Source organism: Macadamia integrifolia, chromosome 5 (assembly GCF_013358625.1).
Source record: "Macadamia integrifolia cultivar HAES 741 chromosome 5, SCU_Mint_v3, whole genome shotgun sequence".
Taxonomy (NCBI): domain Eukaryota; kingdom Viridiplantae; phylum Streptophyta; class Magnoliopsida; order Proteales; family Proteaceae; genus Macadamia; species Macadamia integrifolia.
The window spans coordinates 8,863,966-8,885,479 of NC_056561.1; the positions used below are offsets into that span (position 1 = coordinate 8,863,966).

Below are 21,514 nucleotides of genomic sequence, written 5' to 3' on the forward strand. Positions count from 1 at the left end.
CTCCAATTTTTAGTTGAAATGGTCACATTTTAGTTGCAATTTTATTTCTTTTATAGATATTCACTATATCTTGAATTCAGAGAGTCAACTGGTGATGCCATCCGATGAAATAAGTTTCTTGATTTATTAGATGATGTGCATATAACAGCAATTAGAAAACATGATATATGTCCCATGCTATTGTTGTAACATGAACTTTGATCTCCCGTAAGTTCTATCCACTTCTTGTAATCAGACGTACAACTTTAATACCTACAGTCCCTCTGCTTCTTTTTTTTTTTTTCCGCTAAAAATTCATTTGTATTAAGAAGAAGAGAAAAAAGAATATACAAGTTGAGTCTTACATGACATCCGAAATGGCGACAAGAAAATGGATGGTTTTAAGAAAAAAATCAGGATCACACTCCCACCTTCGGCATTGCCATCAGCAGGAATATAGATCCATGACTTCACTAACAGGGCTAAATAAACCGATATCTAGGCCTACTTTTAGCATCAATTCGAAGCTCATCTTGAATATTGCGAGTAAATGAAGGAGAGGAAACTGAAATCCCACTACGAGCAACTGATTTTCCCAGATAATTTGTGATTAGATTAGCCTCCCTGTAACAATATGTCAGCTTCCGTTGAATACTTGAAAGATAAGGGCCCAAGAATCTCCAATCTTGCAAGATATACCAAGTAATTGCCTTTGAGTAAACCACACATGTCACTGCCATCGAGTCTGATTAAATCCATAAGTGATTAGTGCCCAATTGTTTAGCCAGCTTCATGCCATGGATTAAACCTTGAAATTTTGCCTCGTAGTTTGTTGCAACAGCAAAAAAAGAGCCAAAAGAAGATACCACCCTCCGTGCTGAATCCCTAACAACACTAGTAGCCCCTGCTCTTCCTGGATTACCTAAGGAGCACCCATCAATATTTAATTTATACCACGAAAAAAAAGGAGCACACCACGTTATCTCTATAAGCATAGAAGTTCTTAGAGAATGAAGTGAAACACCCAACGTTCTGGCATAGATCAAATTTGCCACCGAAATTCTCCTACACCCCAAACTAGGGAATAACTCTCTTATGGCTCCCAACACTTGACGCAAGACCAGCTCAGCCCGTATAGCCTTGCCTTCATATCTTCTCAAATTTCAATGACACCACAAGAAATAAGGGATCAGGATAAAACCTGCAAGCCACACCTGCTTTACTGGAGCTGACTTCCCCGTGGCCCTCCACCATTGAAATCGGCTCGTGAGAGAGTCATGTTGCACCCATCCAAAATTGAACAGAGATACAAAAGCAGACCACACCTCATTGGAAAACCTGCAGTCAAAGAATAAATGCTGCAAAGACTTTGAAGCACCAAGACACAACTCACATCGAGAAGCGAAGCAAACCCCCTCAGTATCTCTGCTTTCTCATTAACACACAACATAAAGAAATTGATCCATTGATGCAAACCCATGGTTCTGTTGGTGTATGATGACTTGTATTCCGTCGCAGTTTAATCCAGGGAGTACTGGTGCAGCACCTAGACAGCCAGGACGGCGGTCCCGCTAGCCGGTTAGCGGGCCGTGGGGGTTGCAAGGGGGGCAGGAGGCCCCCCTGCATAGCAGGGGGTGTAGGGGGGCGCAGCCCCCCGCTCGAATTTTTTATTTGAGGGCAATTGTAATTTAATCCGGATTAGGGTGGCAATTGTAGTTTGATCCGGATTAGGGTTTTTTCTCGCTATATATTTGTAGCGAGGGTTTCTTTCTCTGTAATGCAAGCAATACTGAGAGGTGTGAGGACGAGCGCTGTAACCCTATTCTCCATTGATAGTGAAGCAGGATCTCATCTCACCGGGGACGTAGGCAACCTTGCCGAACCTCGTAAAATCCGTGTGCATTGTTTGTTTTGTTTTTCCATTATCTTCTGCATCGTTTTAGGGTTGCGTTTCTACAAATTGGTATCAGAGCTCTAGGTTTCCGTTTTCTAGGGTTTACTATCACGATGGCAGGGAAGGGATCGAATGTCAAGTATGACATCGAGAGGTTTAATGGGAAGAACAATTTCACCCTCTGGCGTCAAAGGATGAAGGATCTTCTGATACAGCAAGGTTTGGCGAAAACGTTGTTGGGGAAGTCGAAGAAACCTGAAAAAATTACTGACGAAGATTGGGAAGAGATGGAGGAAAAGGCGGTAAGTGCTATTCGATTAAATCTTTCTGATGATGCCCTACAATATGTTGTGGGTATCGATTCTGCACCGCAGTTATGGGCGAAACTTGAAAGCATCTACATGACGAAGTCCTTAACGAACAAGTTGTTCGTGAAGAAGCAATTATACTCTCTACAGATGGAGGAAGGTACGGATCTATTAGAGCATCTTAACATGTTCAATCAGATCGTAAGTAAACTTGCAAACCTGGAGGTTAAGATCGAGGATGAAGACAAGGCGTTACTGTTGCTGTCGTCGCTCCCAGAATCATATGATCACCTAGTAACGACTCTCTTGTACGGGAAGGAGACCCTTGAGATGGATGAAGTCGCAGCTGCCCTCATGTCCAATGATACAAGGAAGAAAGCCAGTAGTACGAAATCTCAAGGAGAAGGTCTTTTCGGAGGTGACAAGGAGATAGAAAGAGGGAGATCAAATCAGAAGGGATTTGGGAAGAGTCGATCGAAATCAAAAGGGGCAAAGACTAAGGTCTCTTGTTACTATTGCAAGAAGGAAGGTCATCTGAAGAGAGAGTGCTTGAAGAGGAAGGCAGACTTAAAGAAGAAAGGTGTAGATAAGGCATCTGAGGAAGCTAGCGTGGCTGACAGTTCAGATGGAGATGATGGAGATGTACTCTCTATATCATCAGGTAAGAATCAACCTTCTGATTCTTGGATTTTAGATTCTGGATGTTCATATCACATGTGTCCGCATAAGGATTGGTTTGATACATATCAACCATATAATGGTGGGTCTGTCCTAATGGGGAATGATGCCGTATGCAAGACCATTGGGATAGGCACTATCAAAATCAAGATGTTTGATGGGATAGTAAGAACTTTAGCAGATGTGAGACATGTACCAGAATTAAGGAAAAACTTAATATCTTTGGGGGCACTTGACTCAAATGGCTGCAAGTACATAGCAGAAGGTGGAGTTCTCAAAGTTATTAAGGGTGTAATGGTTGTCATGAAGGGACAGCTAGCAGGAAACCTATACAGACTCATAGGGAGCACAGTTATAGGTGGAGCATCTGTGACTACAGATGCAGTATTTGATACAGATGATACCTATCTGTGGCATATGCGGTTAGGGCATATGGGAGAAAGAGGATTGATGGAGCTTCATAAAAGGAAAATGTTGAAGGGAGTAAAAACTTGTAAATTGAACTTCTGCAAGTATTGTGTGTTCGGAAAACAGTGCAAGGTTAGCTTCAAAACTGCAAAACATAAGAGTAAAGGGGTGCTTGATTATGTACACAGCGATGTATGGGGTCCTTCAACAACAAAATCTAAAGGTGGGGCAGAATACTTCGTGACCTTTGTTGATGATTACTCAAGGAAAGTCTGGATCTACTTCATGAAGCATAAAAGTGAGGTGTTCACTAAATTTAAGGAATGGAAGGCTGAGGTAGAAAGGAAGACAGGAAAGAAAATTAAATACTTGAGAATAGACAATGGAGGAGAGTACACATACAAGCCGTTTCTAGAATTGTGCAAAGCTGAAGGGATTACACGTCACTTCACAGTTCCAAAGACACCACAACAAAATGGTGTAGCTGAAAGGATGAACAGAACACTTCTAGAAAGAGCTCGGAGTATGAGGCTGAATGCAGGGTTGAGCAAGAAATTTTGGGCAGAAGCAGTGAACATGGCATGTTTCCTCATCAATAGGTCTCCATCAAAGGCGATTGATTGTAAAATTCCTGAAGAGGTATGGACAGGAAAACCAGTAGATTATTCTATTCTAAAAATATTTGGTTGTCCAGCCTATGTGCATGTTGAGAGTGAGCAACGTTCTAAGTTAGACTCAAAGTCTAAGAAATGTATCTTTCTTGGTTTTAAGAAAGGTGTAAAGGGATTCAAGTTGTGGGATCCAAGTTCACAGAAAGTTGTGGTTAGCAGAGATGTTGTGTTTGATGAGTCTCATATAGTGAAGTCAAATTACAATTCACAAGCAGTTGATGAAAATAAAGAAGGTTCTACTGTGCAGGTGGAGTTAGGTGAGCTAGAAACAACAAGAGAGAATGAGTCATCAAGTGACTTACCAGAACAACAGGAAGCAATAGAAGTTCCCTATACTGTGGCAAAGGGTAAAGGGAAGCGTACTCACAAAGCACCTATGAGATACGGGTTTGAGGACATGGTTGCCTATGCCCTCACTGTAGGTACAGGTGATCCATCTTCCTACCATGATGCTATGAGTGATGCACAGCATGATAAATGGATGATAGCTATGATGGAGGAAATGGAATCTCTACAGAAGAACAAGACTTGGGAGATTATGGAAAAACCCAAGGGAAGAAAAATCATTGGGTGTAAATGGGTTTTTCGTAAGAAAGAGGCAGCATCTGAGAAGGAGCGTGAAAGGTATAAGGCTAGACTTGTAGCCAAGGGCTATGCACAGAAGGAGGGGATAGACTACAATGAAATATTTTCTCCGGTGGTGAAACACACTTCGATCAGGCTACTACTTGCTTTGGTGGCCATGTATGATTTAGAGCTTGAACAACTTGATGTGAAAACTGCATTTCTTCATGGTGACTTGGAGGAACAGATTTACATGGAGCAGCCTGAAGGTTTCAAGGTGCAGGGAAAGGAAGACCATGTTTGTCTGCTTAAGAGGTCGCTTTATGGCCTTAAGCAATCTCCTAGGCAGTGGTACAAACGCTTTGATTCTCATGATGAAGATTGGCTACACAAGAAGTGAGTATGATAGTTGTGTTTATTATAAAGTGTCAAGTGATAATTCCATTATTTTTTTGATGCTTTATGTTGATGACATGCTCATTGCTGCAAAGAACAAACATGATATAATTTCTTTGAAGTCTTTGTTGAGTGCTGAATTTGAGATGAAGGATCTTGGTGCCGCTAAGAAGATCCTTGGCATGGAAATCCTTAGAGATAGAAATGCAGGTAAACTTTGGGTAACTCAGAAGAGGTATATTGAAAAGGTGCTAGAGCGTTTCAATATGGAAAAGGCCAAGCCGGTTAGCACTCCGTTAGCTGGCCACTTCAAGTTATCTGAAAGGGAATGCCCTACAACACATGAGGAAATGGAGCAGATGTCTCAAGTCCCTTATGCTAGCGCAGTTGGGAGTCTCATGTATGCTATGGTTTGTAGCAGACCGGATTTGTCTTATGCAGTCAGTGTTGTTAGCAGATACATGAGTAATCCAGGGAAGGAGCATTGGAATGCAATTAAGTGGATCTTCAGATACTTGAGCAAGACTAAAGATATAGGTGTTATGTTCAGTGGCAAGGGAAGTTCTACAGAATTGGCAGGTTATGTTGATTCTGACTATGCCGGTGATTTAGATAAGAGGAGGTCTACTACAGGGTATGTATTTACATTGGCTGGTGGACCTATATCATGGAGGGCAATGCTTCAGTCTACAATTGCATTGTCCACTACAGAGGCAGAGTACATGGCAGCAGTTGAGGCTGCCAAGGAAGGAGTCTGGTTGGCTGGACTAATTCGTGAGTTGGGGTTGGAGCAAGGAGGTGCAGTGTTACATTGTGACAGTCAGAGTGCCATACATCTTGCAAAGAATCAAGTGTTTCATGCAAGGACAAAGCATATTGATGTGAGATTTCACAAGATCAGGGAGCTTGTGTCAGAAGGCAGTATTCACTTGAGAAAAATTCATACAGATCTCAATCCTGCAGATATGTTTACAAAGCCAGTTACTACAGAGAAGTTCGAGTCCTGTTTGGACTTGATTAATATTACTCATTGTTGAAGATGAGGGACGCACCAAACAGGTGCGGGTTTGTGCCTCTAATGAGGTACAATGATGAAGACGTCTACAAGTTATCTTTACAAGAGGCTCGACAGAATTCAAGCCAAGGTGGAGATTGTTGGTGTATGATGACTTGTATTCCGTCGCAGTTTAATCCAGGGAGTACTGGTGCAGCACCTAGACAGCCAGGACGGCGGTCCCGCTAGCCGGTTAGCGGGCCGTGGGGGTTGCAAGGGGGGCAGGAGGCCCCCCTGCACAGCAGGGGGTGTAGGGGGGCGCAGCCCCCCGCTCGAATTTTTTATTTGAGGGCAATTGTAATTTAATCCGGATTAGGTTGGAAATTGTAATTTGATCCGGATTAGGGTTTTTTCCGCTATATATTTGTAGCGAGGGTTTCTTTCTCTGTAATGCAAGCAATACGGAGAGGTGTGAGGAAGAGCGTTGTAACCCTATTCTCCATTAATAGTGAAGCAGGATCTCATCTCACCGGGGACGTAGGCAACCTTGCCGAACCTCGTAAAATCTGTGTGCATTGTTTGTTTTGTTTTTCCATTATCTTCTGCATCGTTTTAGGGTTGCGTTTCTACATGGTTCAACTATAAGTAGTCATATTTTCCTTCATCAAGAAAAAATAAAATTTTCGATTATACTCAATAATGCAATAATGACTTATAATTATTCAAATAAAAAAATACTAACCTGATCTTGACCTTTTCAATCTTGTTATACTAGTATGATCCAAGCATAAAATTGTCATAAAAATTGATAAAAAAAAAAAAAAAAAAAAAAAGAAACAAGGGAAGTTCAATTTGTTAATGTTCGATCCAATCCATTCTAGAATGATATAACAACGGTTTTGGCCTTGACTGTTTCGTGACCATTCCCCAAGTTTTAGAACATTGCTCCTTTGTGGGGGATGATCGTAATGTACATCCAACAACCATAAGTATCCTGAGCACGCACCCCAACACATGGATACACACTCCAAGGGTTTGCAGCAGCTGCATGTGGTTGGGTTTTCTCATGCTGTGGAGAGGATTATAATCCTTTTATCTCTCACTTCTTTACATAAATGGACCTCTTTGCACACACATGGGGAAGTGGAGTTGGTGACACATATATCTTTTCACAATCTGATCCCATTTTTTCATATTGAGCGTCAGATACGTTAGGAGTAGTTTTCGTTTTTTCCTCCTCTATATACCTAACTTATCTTTTTTTTTTTTTTTTTTTTTTTTTTTTTGTGACGGTGTAATATTTGTTTAACTATCATGATAGAATATTTTACCGTGTAATAGTATTAACCTATCACGATAGATGTAAATTGTAATGAACATTCGTGATTTTAAAAAGATATATTTATGATTTTGAATGATGTCAAAATTATCAAATTTAAAATAATTAGATGACATCACAAATTGCCACTTCAGAAACAATCTTATCCTATGTTCGGTGTATACTGTTTAATCTCATTTGTTAGTAATTTAGTATTGATAGAAAAAACTATTTAAAAATTTAACCATATTGAATGTTTTAAAATTTTTACAAGACTTCAAAGCCATTATCATACTACTTTATGTTCCTCAACTTGCATTTGATCAAATACTTTAATTTTCTTGAGAATATTTTTTATTTTTAGCCAAAGTTTGGCGGTCAAACCCACCCATTTCCCACTCCCTTTTTTTATACATTTTCTCGGTGAAGTATCATCGTATCTTTCTTGTCTTGTGGAAAAAATAAAAGAACAAAAAAACGAAAACCTCTCAAATAGGACAGTGGAATGATCATCCCATTCCTACCTTTGGATGCTTATTCACATACTCCTAGTAAGTGCATTGGACGAGATAAAATTTGAGTATTTCACGGGAGCAATGTCATATTACTCCGTTATCTCTAAGTGTTTAAAGGCGCTTTCACATATAAAATGTTATGAAAAAAAAAAAAGCATTTATCAAAGGATTTTTTTCTTCTTCTTTTGGTCGGAATCAAAAGATAAAAAAGAATAACGTAATAATTTCTTAATTTAGGAATCAATATTACCTTACTTTAGGAAACTCACATGCCTTATTTCTTAATTTTCTCCTGTAGGAGTAGGTGAGGCAATTTTAGTATTATTAAACTGTTAATAATTATAGACTGTCCCCACATCCCAGGAATATTTGGCCTTTTGGTAAGGACCCCACAACGAAAGGGAAGGGCAGGTGAGAGAAGACAATTTCTGTCTTCAATTTGGAACAAAAAGAGAAAAGTTAGACTTGGTCCGATGGTCCAACTCATTTGATTAGTCTAATTATGGAGCCACTCCACAAATGAACGGTTGAGATTGAGAATCTGTCAAGTAAACCTTATTTTTTTCGTAAACTCTTTCAAGTAAACCGTTTTAATACGAAAGGAGGAAGGAGCGAGAGTGAGGGACAGGTCACACTAACAAGTAACGACGCAAGTCTGTTAGCGAAAGCGCTCATGCAGAAGAAAAGAAGGTTTTTCCAAACGCGGGTCCCGCTTGTATTGAACTTTTGTGTTATAAGCGAAGGACAATGAATGCTTTTTCTTTTTCGATCATTAACATCAAACGTTTGCCTTACGATTTAGGAACAATGAAAGCAAAGCGCAGAAAGACTTTTCTTTCAGTTCAATTCCAGGAAGCTTTCTTCGTTCTCTTCTCTCTCTTCTCTCTCTTCTCAAGGTCTTCAAGTCTTGGTCTTCTTCCTTTGAAGTGTCTTTTTCTCTCTACATTCAGAGAGTCTGGTCTTCCCTTCCGCTTCTCGTACGCTCAGCAAGTTACTTAGAAAATCTCTGTCTCTATTTCTGTTTAGCTTTTTATCCAGATTTCAGAGCCTGCATTGCTTCGGGGCACTGGTTTTGTTGGTGGGCATCAAAGCGAAAAGAGAAAGAAAGAGGATTTTTGTTGCTTTCAGGTTCGTTTTGCTACTTAATTTTGGTTATTTATGGTTTTGGATATATTATTTGTGCTAGTTATTGGTGTTTAAGTAGTGTTAAGTAGTGTATTTCACTGTGAATGAGGTTTGAAGCTCAAAAGGAAATCGAAGTCGGTTGTTGCTTGAAAGAGAAACCGAGTTTTGTTTGTGAGCATAAATCCCCTGTTCAACTTCGAAAAGTGGTGTATGGATTTTAACCTAAATTTTGTTGTCATTGTTTCTAAGATATGTTGTAATGTTCTCGTTATTTGAATTACGTGTTGTCACTGCACTTTTAGTGTTGTAGTCGGGAAAAAGGGTTCCATAGTGTAATTGTAAAATTTTCTGTTCTGTTTTCTTGCTCTGTATGGAATTTTCGACTTTCTATGACATTTGGCAGTGTAACCTATGACCACTTGGTCACAATGGAGCAACCTTACCCTTGCACCAAGTTACACCCTTGTGCATAATAATTATGCACGATGGTAGTCTTTCATATTATGTCTGGGCTTCGCACCAACTGCTTCAAATCCCTTCTCTTCCTTGTTGGGGTTACTGAGGCTGATAACTGATTCGTTTTGCTTTCATGAGACAATTGGGTTCTCCTTGGGCCGTCTTCCGGTTAATTATATGGGTTTACCTTTGATCCCCTCCAGGTTGACTGCCCATCATTGCTCCCCTATCTTGATTGCCTCCACAAAAGGCTTCATATTTGATGAGATCTGTCATTCAGTCCTCTTACATCTACTAGCCTGGCATTTTTGGGCTTCCTCAGTCCATTATTTTGAAGTTGGAATCCATCCTGTGTGCCTTTCTTTGGAAGGCCACTGTCTGTCATCCCCAAGATGAAGGAGGCATGGGATTGAGAAGAATCAAATATGTCAACCATGGTAGGCTGGTATATTAAGCTGATTTGGAAGTTAGCTGCTAAGAAGCCGAGTGTTTGGGTTGACTGGGTCTACTCGTCCCCTGTGCAATGGCCCCATTTGGACAGCTACTTCTCTTTCTGATGCTTCTTGGGTCTGGAGGAAGATTCTAAATCTCAGATCTTTTGCCTATAGGATTATCAAATCTCAAATTGATGATGGAACCTCTATTAGATTCTATCTTGATAGCTGGCACCCTCGTGGAGGTCTTCTCTCAGTGGGAGATAGAGCAATCTATGGTTCTGGCTACAGTAGACTTGAGTTGGGTTTTAAGATATTATTCAGCTGGATGGTTGGCATCACCCTCCTCCCCTTCATTGAGAGCCATCTGTAATGCCTTCAGAGTATCACCAGAAGGTCAATTGGGTGTGGGAATGTTGTTTCCTGGTTTGCTTCCTCTTTAGGCCTATTCAGTTCTAAGTCGGCTTGGGACCTCATTAGGGCTTCAGGTAGCATTAAGGTCTGTTTTAAGAGCCATATCCCTTGCCACAAGGCCCACAACTTCACTATCTGGAGGGCTTTCACTAGTTGTCTCCCTACCCAGTCTTCTCTCATCAATTGTTAGATCCTAGTTTGCCCTCAATGCTATCATTGTTGGAATTCCCCAGAAGATGTGGATCATCCATTTTTTTTGGTTGCCCCTTTCTTTTGCAGTTTGGATTGGCTTACTGGCCAAGTGCTGGCCTAGAAGAAGAAGGATTCAGGCATTCAGCCCTTTTATAGAGAATGGATCTGGGTCAACACGTCCTTTGCAGGAAAATTTTGTTGTGATTTAGTGGAAAAATTAGCTTTTGGTGCTGCTGTCTCCCATATATGGTATGAGCACAACCTCAGAAGGTGGACCTCCAAGTTTACTTCCTTTCAGCAGATTTGGTCTTCCATTATCTATGAAATAAATTCCAAGATTGTTGGATCTCCAAGTTGCTAGGAATACTGTAAACTCTTGGGGCCTCTCCCCTTCTATTTTACAAAACCAGGCCTCTTCCCATTTGTAAAGGCTGGGTTTTTTCTTTTTGTATATTCTTTCTTCTTTTTTCTTTGGTAATGAATTTTCTACTCACCCCACCCCCCAACCCAAAAAAAAAAAAAAAAAAGTTGTAGATCTCTTGGTTATGATTTTTATCCCTTGATTTAGCCTTCAATTATGTTTTGTCCCTTTTTTTTTTTAATATGATGCTTCTCTTTGAGTTGGAATATTAGAACAAGAACAGAAAAATAAAGTTAAAGAGGAGTAGAAAAAAACCCAACTTTGGGGTTACTTTCATTAATGTTCTACATGTGCATCATATGCATAGGTTTAAGTTTTTCCATAATCCTATGGGGTTCCTTGTCAATAGTTGCTAAACTATCGGCTACTCCACTTGGAACAATGATTTTCTAATCGTTTTTTCATTTGAGGTTCCAACATCAGAATCATGAATGTCTTGAATATAGTGATCTTAATTGCTGCCTATTGTTGTTATGATTTTTCAAAATTTAAATGTGTTTGTGCAGGTTGAGGTGAAAGAAATGGATGGTGGTGAGAAAGATAATGTACCTATTCTATCGGAAACTCGTTCTCAGATTATGGATGCTGGATTAAAGAGGTTTACAGCCATAAGTCGAAGTGCATCTATGTCCATTCCAATGAACTCCATGGACTATTATGAAAATGAAAATATTTTCTCAAGTCACACTGGTCCTTTAAGGAGTGAAAGAAGAACCCCTTTCATACAGATGAGTGGCCCATTGTACACTAGTAGGAAAAATGAGAATCTTACCAAGTCTATGAATGTGAAAATGGGCCGTCCTTCGCTGATGGTAGATCCATTATCTTCTTCTAATGGGATAGATAGAGAAGACTGGCCAGATGACAACTTTACCATGAATGCACATTTATTGAGGTCTGGGCCTCTGGGTGTATGCAATGATCCTTACTGCATAACTTGCCCAACCGATTATAATTACAGAAACGAACGGAAGAGCTCAAGAGCTTCTGGCCTATTTGACTACAAGGTGCTTCCCTACCTTGGCATGACCTCATGTTTATGTTTTTTGACTTTCATGATGCTGTATAACAATGAGACAGAAATGTGTCTTTGTGTCTCACACAACCCTAAAACTTAACACATGGTGCACAATTGGGAGGCTTGATCCTTTTCCTCCGCTAGAACCCTGTCACTCAGTAGGCAACCATGGAACGCAACTATACGGGTGGCATATCTTGTTTTGGCCTTTTAAATTGTTGACCTTTTGAGTTTTAAGCCAATTGAAAATTAGAAATCATTGACTAGTTATTTTCATGTAATTGCAACAATTATAATATGGCTTACTTTTTAAAATTTAGGTTAAAAATTATATGTATTCTAGTGTTGCTTTTGGAATACTCAACTAGAATTTGCAGTGACCAAATCTGGCTTATAGTATTCAGTTCTACTTTTGACTCAATTCATGCTGCCTAGTTGATTCATCAGCATCATTAACAACATTGAAGTACTCTGATTCGTCATGCAGTTTTACTTTTGTTTGTAATTCATTGTTCACAGTTTCATAATGCTCTTTATGGGGATGCTAAAGGTTGGGCAAGGAGGTTCTTTGCCTTTCTATATTCATACATTCCTGGAGTGATGAATCCTCATGCTAAAGTTGTTCAACGATGGAATAAATTTTTTCTCATTTCCTGCTTGCTGGCGATTTTTGTGGACCCTTTGTTTTTCTTTGTGCTTACTGTGCAAGAGGTATGGTCTTGTTTCTCTTCTTGTTTAGCATCTTTCATCAGGAAGATTATGTTGTAATTGATGGTCTAATGCTCAAAGCCATCCATCTTTAGTTTCCTCTTCTTTGGTTTTGAAATGATTAGGTTGCTTAACAAAATTTGGTGTACATTTTTCCTTGTATTGTAGGATTATTAAGTACTTTATGTATGACTTGTACCCTTTTTCAGATTCCTAACCATGCCTTAGGTATAGATCCTTCTTAATTATTGGAGACTAGAGATGCGGTAGGAGTTTCTTTTGAAGGCTCTTGCACAAAGTATTGCGTTGATGCTCTCAAACTTTTCCTCCCTTCTGCTACTGTAAATGTTTCTTAATCGAAGGAGCCGTCAAAATTTTCCATGCTTTATGTGGCATATGCTGTGTCCTTTTTTTTTGTCTGTTGTGAAGAAGTATATCGCAGTAGGAGTGTCAAGTCCAAGCCCACACCAATGAACCCGGCTTGTCTTGACTAATCAAAACCCGAAACCGGCACGACCAAATAATAAACGTGGCGGGCTTAGGAGTTGACCGATTATTATTTGGTCGATCCCGGTGCAGATGGGTGATTGACTTTACCGATTAATATGTTATCTATTATATATTGATATAATATATGGTATAAAGGGGCGCACTTGGTCCAACGGTAAGGTACAAATGTTGCGACCTGGTAGTCAAGCGATCGAAATATCCTCTCGACATTCTCGGGATAAGGCTATGTAGTTCTCACCCCCCGACCTCACACATGCGGGAGCCTCGTGCAGCGGGTACGCTCATTATAATATATGGGTATAAACATTAGAGTGATAAATACATGTATAAATCGTTCAGTTGCAAAACCATCTCTGCCTTTATAAAAGGCAATTCTGTCTCTCAGAACCAACCATCTCTTCTAGCTGTTGCTTCTCACTATCTTCAACCCATAATTCATGTTGACATCATGATTGAAAGGGATCAAATCATCCTTAGGAGAGAAGAAAGGGAACGATCTATTGAGTTGAAGCATCATTAGTTCCGTTATGGGAGAAGTAATTGGATCCAGATGCTGAATCGTTGTCTCTCCCGGAGCTGATTCCCTTTGAAACCGGTGGTATCCCAGGAAACCACCTTTGGGGGAGAAAATGGTGGAAATTAGGGTTCAGAGACTCTGTAACTTTGTAAAATGATTCGAATTCTAAATTAAAGATCTCGATGTGCTAGCAGTTATTTTCTCGCCATCGAGTTGCGATGGCAACTCAATTACGATTTTGTGAAGCTGATGGACTAAGCACATGGACTCTTGGTGGGGTTATCCGATGAGGGTTGCTGCTGCAACTGTCATAGGAAACCAAATGTTGTATATTTCAAGATCTACTCGAAAGATGCCCCACCATCCATCATCGGCTTTCCGATGGAAGAAATTAGTGGAGTCGCTAAACCACGTTGGCCATTCGCCTCGTTTACAGACGATTGTGCATCACTTAGGATCGGACTATAATCCGCAGCTCCCTTAGGGGTTAACCGGAAGGATTCCGATTCTAAATGAAAGCCTTGCTTTGCCATCACAGCTCTAGCCATGGTAAGCCTTGCAAATTCTTGTATCCTGGTTGCAGAAGAAGGATTGCTCATGCTTCGCTAGTGGGGGAAAATATTGAAGCAAGGGTTGGGCTTGCTCGCACTTCACCAGAGATGATAAAGCTAGAGGTAGAAGATGGAGCCAGGTTTTAATCAAAAGGGTATAGAGGTAATTTCACTCTATAGTAAGGGTGTTTTGGTTATCAAGTGGTTTAGTATTAAGTGACGTCATCACTTGACAGAACCAACTTAACAGACACTAATGGACTGAGTCTTCTTGTTAGAATCTTCAAAACGTAGGGGAGGGGGTATAATTGCTGAAACAATGCGTGTAAAAATGTCATTTGTACAAAGTATGAGGGAAGGGGGCGTAAAATTCCCCGTATTTTTTTTTTAATAAGTAGGTCCCAAGGATAGTTGAAGTGTTGAACTTATGACCTCTTAGAAGGTGCTATTCTTTTCCAACTGAGCTAACCCCTTAGGGTTTCTCTGCAATTGATCTGGCCACAAAAGGTTGTTTTTTACTTCTCCATGTAACCAAGTTAACACCAATAGTATATATAGAATACAAATGATTGAACCGCAACAACTCTCACTCCCGAAAGTCTCGCTCCTGAAAACCCTACTGACTAAAGCAGCAAAGAAGGCCACCGCTTGGAGCAGCCCAGCCGTGACCCCCCCTCCCTCCTTCACCGCTCTTCTTCCCCCTCCCCTCTCCCTTCTCCCTTCTCCCTTCTCCCTTCTCCCTTCTCCCTTCTCCCTTCTCCCTTCTTCTCTACTCCTTTTCCCTTCTTCACTTGGGGTTGCTAGCATTGGTTATCTCGATCGGTGTTGAGGCTGTTGCAACCGCTCAACTCATCTTCCCGCGGCCGCCTACCCTACTTAGCCAATAGATGACTCGGTGCTAGCCCCTTCTGGGCTAGTTGCTTCCTAGTAGCCGTCCCGTCAGGCTTGCTGCCCTTCTGGACTCCTCTCCTATTGGGCCTGTTGCTGTCTGCCCTTTCAATTGGCCATCGGGCTCGTTTAGTCTATCCACTGGCTCGTCTGCTCCTTTGGTTCGACCCTCTGTTGGCTACTCGCCATGCCTGCAGAACTTTTGGATGCCACTCCGCTAGGCCTGTCGTCCTGTTGGTCATCACCCTTCCAAAGTGGCCCGTCGTTCTGGATGCCGGGTTCACTTGGTTCATATGCCTGCTTGCTGTGTTGGCCTCAACCCTCGTTGTTTGCCTGCCCCGCTGGGCCTACTGGCCATCAGCAACCTACCTTTCAGTCTGTTGGTTTGGACTTTTGTCCTGATCGGTAGTAGCCTCTTTGACAACATCCGGTCGGGCTATTCTCAGTCGGCAGCCACTCCGTCATTGTCCTCAAAATGCCAATGTTTTGCACCCTTTCGCTTTAGAGACCCCATTCGCTTGGCCAGCTGCCTGCTTGGCCGAGGCCTTCGCAAGCCAACGCTCCACCACCATTGTTGCCTGTTCTCCGATGATGCTCCTTCCTATTGGTGGATAGGAATTGTTGTGTGAGATGTTAGGGTTAAAGATTGTCGTTCTCTTCCCGGTACGGACCGATTTGCCCTTATCCTTAGGTTGGGCATCTGGGCCGGGTTGTAGAAGTTCTTTGAGGCCATGTGGGCCCTGATTGGTGGTTGTATCTCTTATTGGGTTTGTAACTGTCCCTTTGGGGCTATATTTTCCCTCCGCCTTCTTTTAATGCATTTACTATTCACAAAAAAAAAAAAAAAAAAAAAAAAAAAGTTACCACCCAACAAATGTGCTGTATTCTAAAGTAGATCTTTTTGTTAAAACAGATCTTGCCCAATCAACATTAGTCTATCTTTCACTCCTCAAATGGCTTTGTCTGGTGTACAATAACCCTTTTGGAATTAATTGGAATTCAAGTACCTGAGGATGAGATACACGGCATCCAAATGCCCATGCTTGGGAGCAGGCATAAACTGACTCACTACCCCGATAGCATAAGCGATATCGGGGTGAGTCAGAGAAAGATAAAATTCCTTGCATCAATTAGGGATGGTCCATAGTCTTCACCTAACTTATGATCAGTCTTCACCTAACTTATGATTTTGATCTATAGGTGGGTTTTATGGTTTACAACCCAATAGTCTTGTCTCCTTCAACAAATCCAACACAAACTTTATTTGAAAAATATTTAACCCCTTTTGTGATCTTGACATTTCAATTCCAATAAACATTTCAAGTGTCCAAGGTCCTTAATCTCAAGCTATTGGGCTAAGTAAGACTTAAGCTATGGTGAAAATACCTTTACTAGTAGGGGCGGAGCAACAAATGTGAAGTGAGCCGCGGGTGATGCACATATCCGTTTTCAGTTGGCTTAAAAAAGTTGTGATGGTACCATATGTCATTAGGTAAATAGAGTGTGGTCAAATTGACTCTATGTGTATCCATTCTTCAAAATAGCTTGTCTAAACTTCTCAAACTAAGTCTCGAGGACTGTTTAAGGCCATATAAAGTTTTCTTGAGAAGACACTTTCCTTTCAGCTGAGGGAGACTTGAAGCCTGGTGGGGTTTGCTTATACACTTCCTTTTCCAAATCATAATGGAAGAATGCATTCTTCACAGCCAACTAATACAATGGCTAGTATCTATTGCTGCCAATGATAAGAGGACTCGTATCTAATTGTGTTTAGCCACATAGGCAAATGTCTTCTGATAGTCAATTCCGTACACCTGACTGTATCCATTGGCCACCAATCTAGCCTTTTATCTTTCAATGATACCATTTAATCGATGCTTGATTGAGTAGACCCATTTACATCCAACCGGAACTCTCATGAGGACACTCAACATGTCTTTCTTACATGCGAATTTTCGAGGAGAATTTGGTTCGCGGGACCTTTAGGGCTTCGAAGCGAATGTTTAGTTTTTCCCTCTTTTTCTTCCCTAATAATGTACTTCTTTCAACTTCATCGGAACCACCTCGATGAGGCTAGCCAGTTTTTTCAAGTTTTGATAATATCTTGCTATTTTATTTGGTTGCATCGGAATTTTGTCACCTTTGGATCAGCTAAACCCAATCCAAAGATGATTTTGGACCGCATCTATTGGTGGGCACAGAACTACCCTAGTACTAAACCCAAACCCACACAAATGGATACTCCAATCCATGCTCTTAGTAATTGTAATCACCAAGACTACATTAATTTACCCCATAATACTATCATCCTTGTGATCACGGTGGTTATTGTAAATGGAACTGCAGGGTGGGTATTGGCTATTTTTAATGAATTCAAATGCTTATTCCTTGCTGCTCATTATTTGATGACAGGAGAGGCTTCTGAAGTGGCCGCGAAGGGAACCTTAGTTGGGTTAGCAGAGGCTCAACACCAGGGATGGGTAGTCAAGGAGATTTGGTGTGACGTGCCCGAGTTTGCAAAGCTAATGAACCCTAACCATTTTTTGACGTAGCCATGGTCCACGATAACTAGTAGACTTGAGATGGAGAAACTCCTTTTTGCTCCTCTTTTTGTATCTAAAAACGCTAACACTTATCCTTTGTATGTCCTTAAAACGATTGCTTCCCATGTCATCGCAACCAAAGGACATGTCTATAACAACCCTGATCTTCTTTATATTAAATGAAAGTTTTTTCTTCTTCTGATAAAAAAAAAAACTCATGAACGAAGAAGAAAATTGTTGTAGGACATGAAACTTGGTTGAACAACTACTACAATTACATCCAAGGCATTGCAATAAATTCAAAATAATCGAAGGAGGTTGTGTGTTCATAGAAAATAAACCTGTCAGTTGAAAAATCAAGTCTTGATTCAAGTTGAATATTAAAAAAAATCTTGTTCAAGAGTCTTGGAGAATTGATCACGGATTCAAGGCATTGAAAAAAAAAAAAAAAACGAGGTTGTGCATTGGAGAAATTTAGTCTATTTGCAACTAAATGAGAAGGTGATATTCTAATTTCAATCACATTAATATTTTAGTAAATAATCTAGATTCTAGGGGTGTTACCCAGTTGTTCCTGTTGGTTTCAGTAATAAGAGTTGAAGAAAACGAAATTGAGAAAGCAACACTTGTAGGAGGTAGAGCATCATTGGAAACAAACTTGGCTATGAGATTAGTACAAGCTTTCGTTCCTTTTTGAACAACAATAGGGAGATCTAACTCAAAAGGAAGGAGTATTACCCATAGTTTTTAAGGCGGTAAGGCGACGGAGGTGTTTGAGGGTCTTTCAGAGCGCCTTAGCGATAAGGCGGGCATAAAGCGCCGCCTTATTGACTAAAGCGTTCCTGTGTAATTTTTTTTATAAAACCAATTTATTTAGCTCAAATTCTAGTTGAATCCTATTACTCATATGTTAAATAAATATTAAATGTTCATATTCATACCAATGTAAGATATTCATCAAGAAAACAAATCAATAAAGTGAATAGACTAAGTTCATCTTCATCAATCATCAATCATCAATCATTAATCATCATAACATATTAACATATAATATAAATACATAATTATGAAACAAAATTATAAATATAAAGAAAATAAGACATAAAAAATATAAGTATTTATTATACTTACCTCTATGATGCCAAAATGAGTGCCTAAGTCCTAAGGTCATCCACTATATTTCTACTCCCGTCAAAGAAGAATGAAGCTCACCGTTGCCGGAGCAAAATGGTGGCTTGGATCAATGGTTTTTCCTTGTTCCTTGATTCCGTCTCAAAGCCCTTTCTTAAAACCCTTGACAAAATCCAAACCCTGTTTGTGAATCTTGTTTTTGTTTTGTTTGTTTTGGTTATTTTTGATGGAGTAAAGCTAATCCCATACATCTCAAGTGTTAACAAAACCATACACCTACCAATAAAAAATCTATATTTGGAATCTTCATCAAGTAATTTTAAAATGTGTTTAAAAAAAAAACCCATAAGGCGCCACTTCACATAAGGCGGAGCACTGCCTTACCATCTCTAGACCGCATCAGCGCCAAGGCGCTGCTAAGGCGTTGCCTTACCAGTGCCTTAAAAACTATGGTATTACCTGACTCGAGAAGGTGGAGCTTAGGATGAGGATCCAAAGAGGATTCTTGGCAAGTCTTCCTTTCTCTTCTTTTGTATACAAGTAACTCCTCCTTGTCAAATTTCTCAATGGTAGGTTCCATTTTAGTATCAATTCCCCATGAATGGTTTAATACTTCTACAACCAAGTATTAAAGTATCGGTATCGACCGCCATATCGGCCGGCTAAATTTAAGATACGTATCAGAGGGTATCGTATTGTATCGGAGATATGCTAACATATGCTAAAGATCAAGGATTAAGGTATAGGTATCAGCCGCTGTATCGATTGACTAAATTTAAGATACGTATAAGAGGGTATTGTATCGTATCAGAGATACTTTAAACCATGTCTACAACATCCACATTCCACACCCTTGTGGCCCCACATCAAGAAGTAGTGAAATAGGCAATGGTTGGAAGGGGTGGACAATTACGACAACCTTTTCGCTTCCACTTTTCTCGTCTTAAGGAGGAAGTAGAGGTTGAGTAAATAAGTATATAAATTCAAAGAAGGAAACATCTTTGGAGAGAAGCCGCCTCCTGGAGGATGGATGGTAGCACTTGTAAGACTTTCATAGAAGGGGCATAATCAAGGAAAATACATTTAAGGGTATTAGTACCATGTTTGTTTAGTCCGAGAAGACTTATTAGTATGCACATAGCATGCACACCCAAACACTTTGAGAGGAAGAGAGAAGGTGGAAACACCTTGGGAGGGATACGATTTCTAAAGGAGATTTGAAATGAAGGACACTAGAAGACACATGATTCATCAAGAAGACAACAATAGGGAGAGCGTTAGACCAAAAAGTCTAGTGATATGCATATCAAACAATAGGCTATGGAAGAGGTGGCTTCTTTTCTTCCGATCCCAAGAATCGCAGGTGCCTAACTCGATAGAATAGTGTTGGATGCCATCTCCATGTATTAAATTGAACATTTGCTTCGCTCCTCGAGTGCTCGCACGGCTTTAGGAAGATAGGGGAACACATAACTTCTTTGCCTACGTACAGAGTGGGGAGAGATTAACCGAGCCATAAAAGCAAATATCGTTAGTTGCTTTGACAACATAAACCACAAGGGACTGAATCAATCCTTGAACGAATACATTGATGATCCACATTTTACCAATCTCATTCATGCTTTCCTAACTACTACCGATATCAGAGATAAAGAAAGAAAAAGCTATGAAGTCATGGATAAGGGAATCCCACAAGCAGATCTACGACAACCTTTGACCATAATCATGAATGTTTTTTTCAGTAACTTATATAAATACATTGCATCCTTCTTCTCATTGGATGCATCAACCGACTTTAAGAAGACAATCTTCCCATCACAATATACCATGAAGTTGATGATGGACTGTCTGGTTGGTCTAGTCCAACCATTGCACATTAGAGTAACTCCTAATCGTTCCCATGATGTCTTCAAGCTATCAATATACCTCATCCAACTCTTTTTGATGAGGCAAATAAAAATTCATCATTTCATAAGGAGTGGGCCCCTTTGTTCCTAGACCAGCCCTCCTTGCAATGTCAATCATGGACTGATAATATGTTCCCTGTGCAACATTAGCTGGGATGCTATTATAGAAAAACCATTTTGACATTGCATCACCACGTTGTTGTTTCCATGTACCTGATACTTGTTTGGTGGTTCTTTGTCTTGTATCATGTTGTCTATATATCAGAGTATTCAATTTTAGTTTTACTTAAAATTTATTGCATCGAACCGAAAGAAACCAAACTAAACCATTTACACTGAAATCAAACCGATTAACACCCTCACCTAACACAAGCGAGTGTAAACCAGATGTCATAGTGGCAGTCACTTTGACTTTACATGAACCGGTAAACTTATAACAGTTCAGATTTAATGCACAAAGATCAACGATCTACAACGATCACAGTGGGAATAAGTACCTTTATTCCGGGGAGCCTAGTTGAGGAGGAGAGGGGGTTTGGGGAAATAGGGCTTCGTGAAGTCTCCCGTTTCTTTAGAAAGGTAGATACTTGTTACTAGATATCTTACCTTTTTTTTTTTTTGGTTGAATACTAGAAATCGAATCTATTCATCTTTGTTCTCTTGCTTCATCTCCTTTTCTAACTCGTAAGTGTCAGCACAAGCAAGCTGATGGACAATGCCATTATCGGTAAAAAAGTGTTGGAGCCCACCATACATATACTCTTCCCCTTATCAGAGCAAACGACGATTTTCAGTGTAGTATCAAATTAAATTCAAATTATCTAGTAGAGAATTTTGAAAGCATCATAAACATCACTAATGTGTTTTAACAAAAAAATCCATGTGGTGCGGGAGCAATTATCAACAAATGAAACAAAATAATGATAACTAAATAAAGAAGAGGTGGGAGCAGGTCCCCAAAATTAGAATGCACA

At 40.1% G+C, this 21,514-nt stretch overlaps 1 protein-coding gene across 3 annotated transcripts in view; it reads left to right on the plus strand.

Annotated features, from left to right (window-relative positions):
* The first annotated feature begins 8,500 nt into the window (after window positions 1–8,500).
* LOC122079241 (probable cyclic nucleotide-gated ion channel 20, chloroplastic) overlaps window positions 8,501–21,514 on the plus strand; it is a 51,514-nt gene continuing 38,500 nt past the window's right edge. Inside the window, exons 1-3 of one of the 3 annotated variants that reach the window (XM_042645526.1) lie at window positions 8,501–8,853; window positions 11,274–11,774; window positions 12,305–12,496. In XM_042645526.1, the coding sequence (XP_042501460.1) occupies window positions 11,289–11,774; window positions 12,305–12,496 (678 nt within the window). In that variant the 5' untranslated portion in view covers window positions 8,501–8,853; window positions 11,274–11,288. The remainder of the gene's footprint in view (window positions 8,854–11,273; window positions 11,775–12,304; window positions 12,497–21,514) is intronic. The other 2 variants (XM_042645527.1, XM_042645528.1) reach the window with 2 other exon arrangements.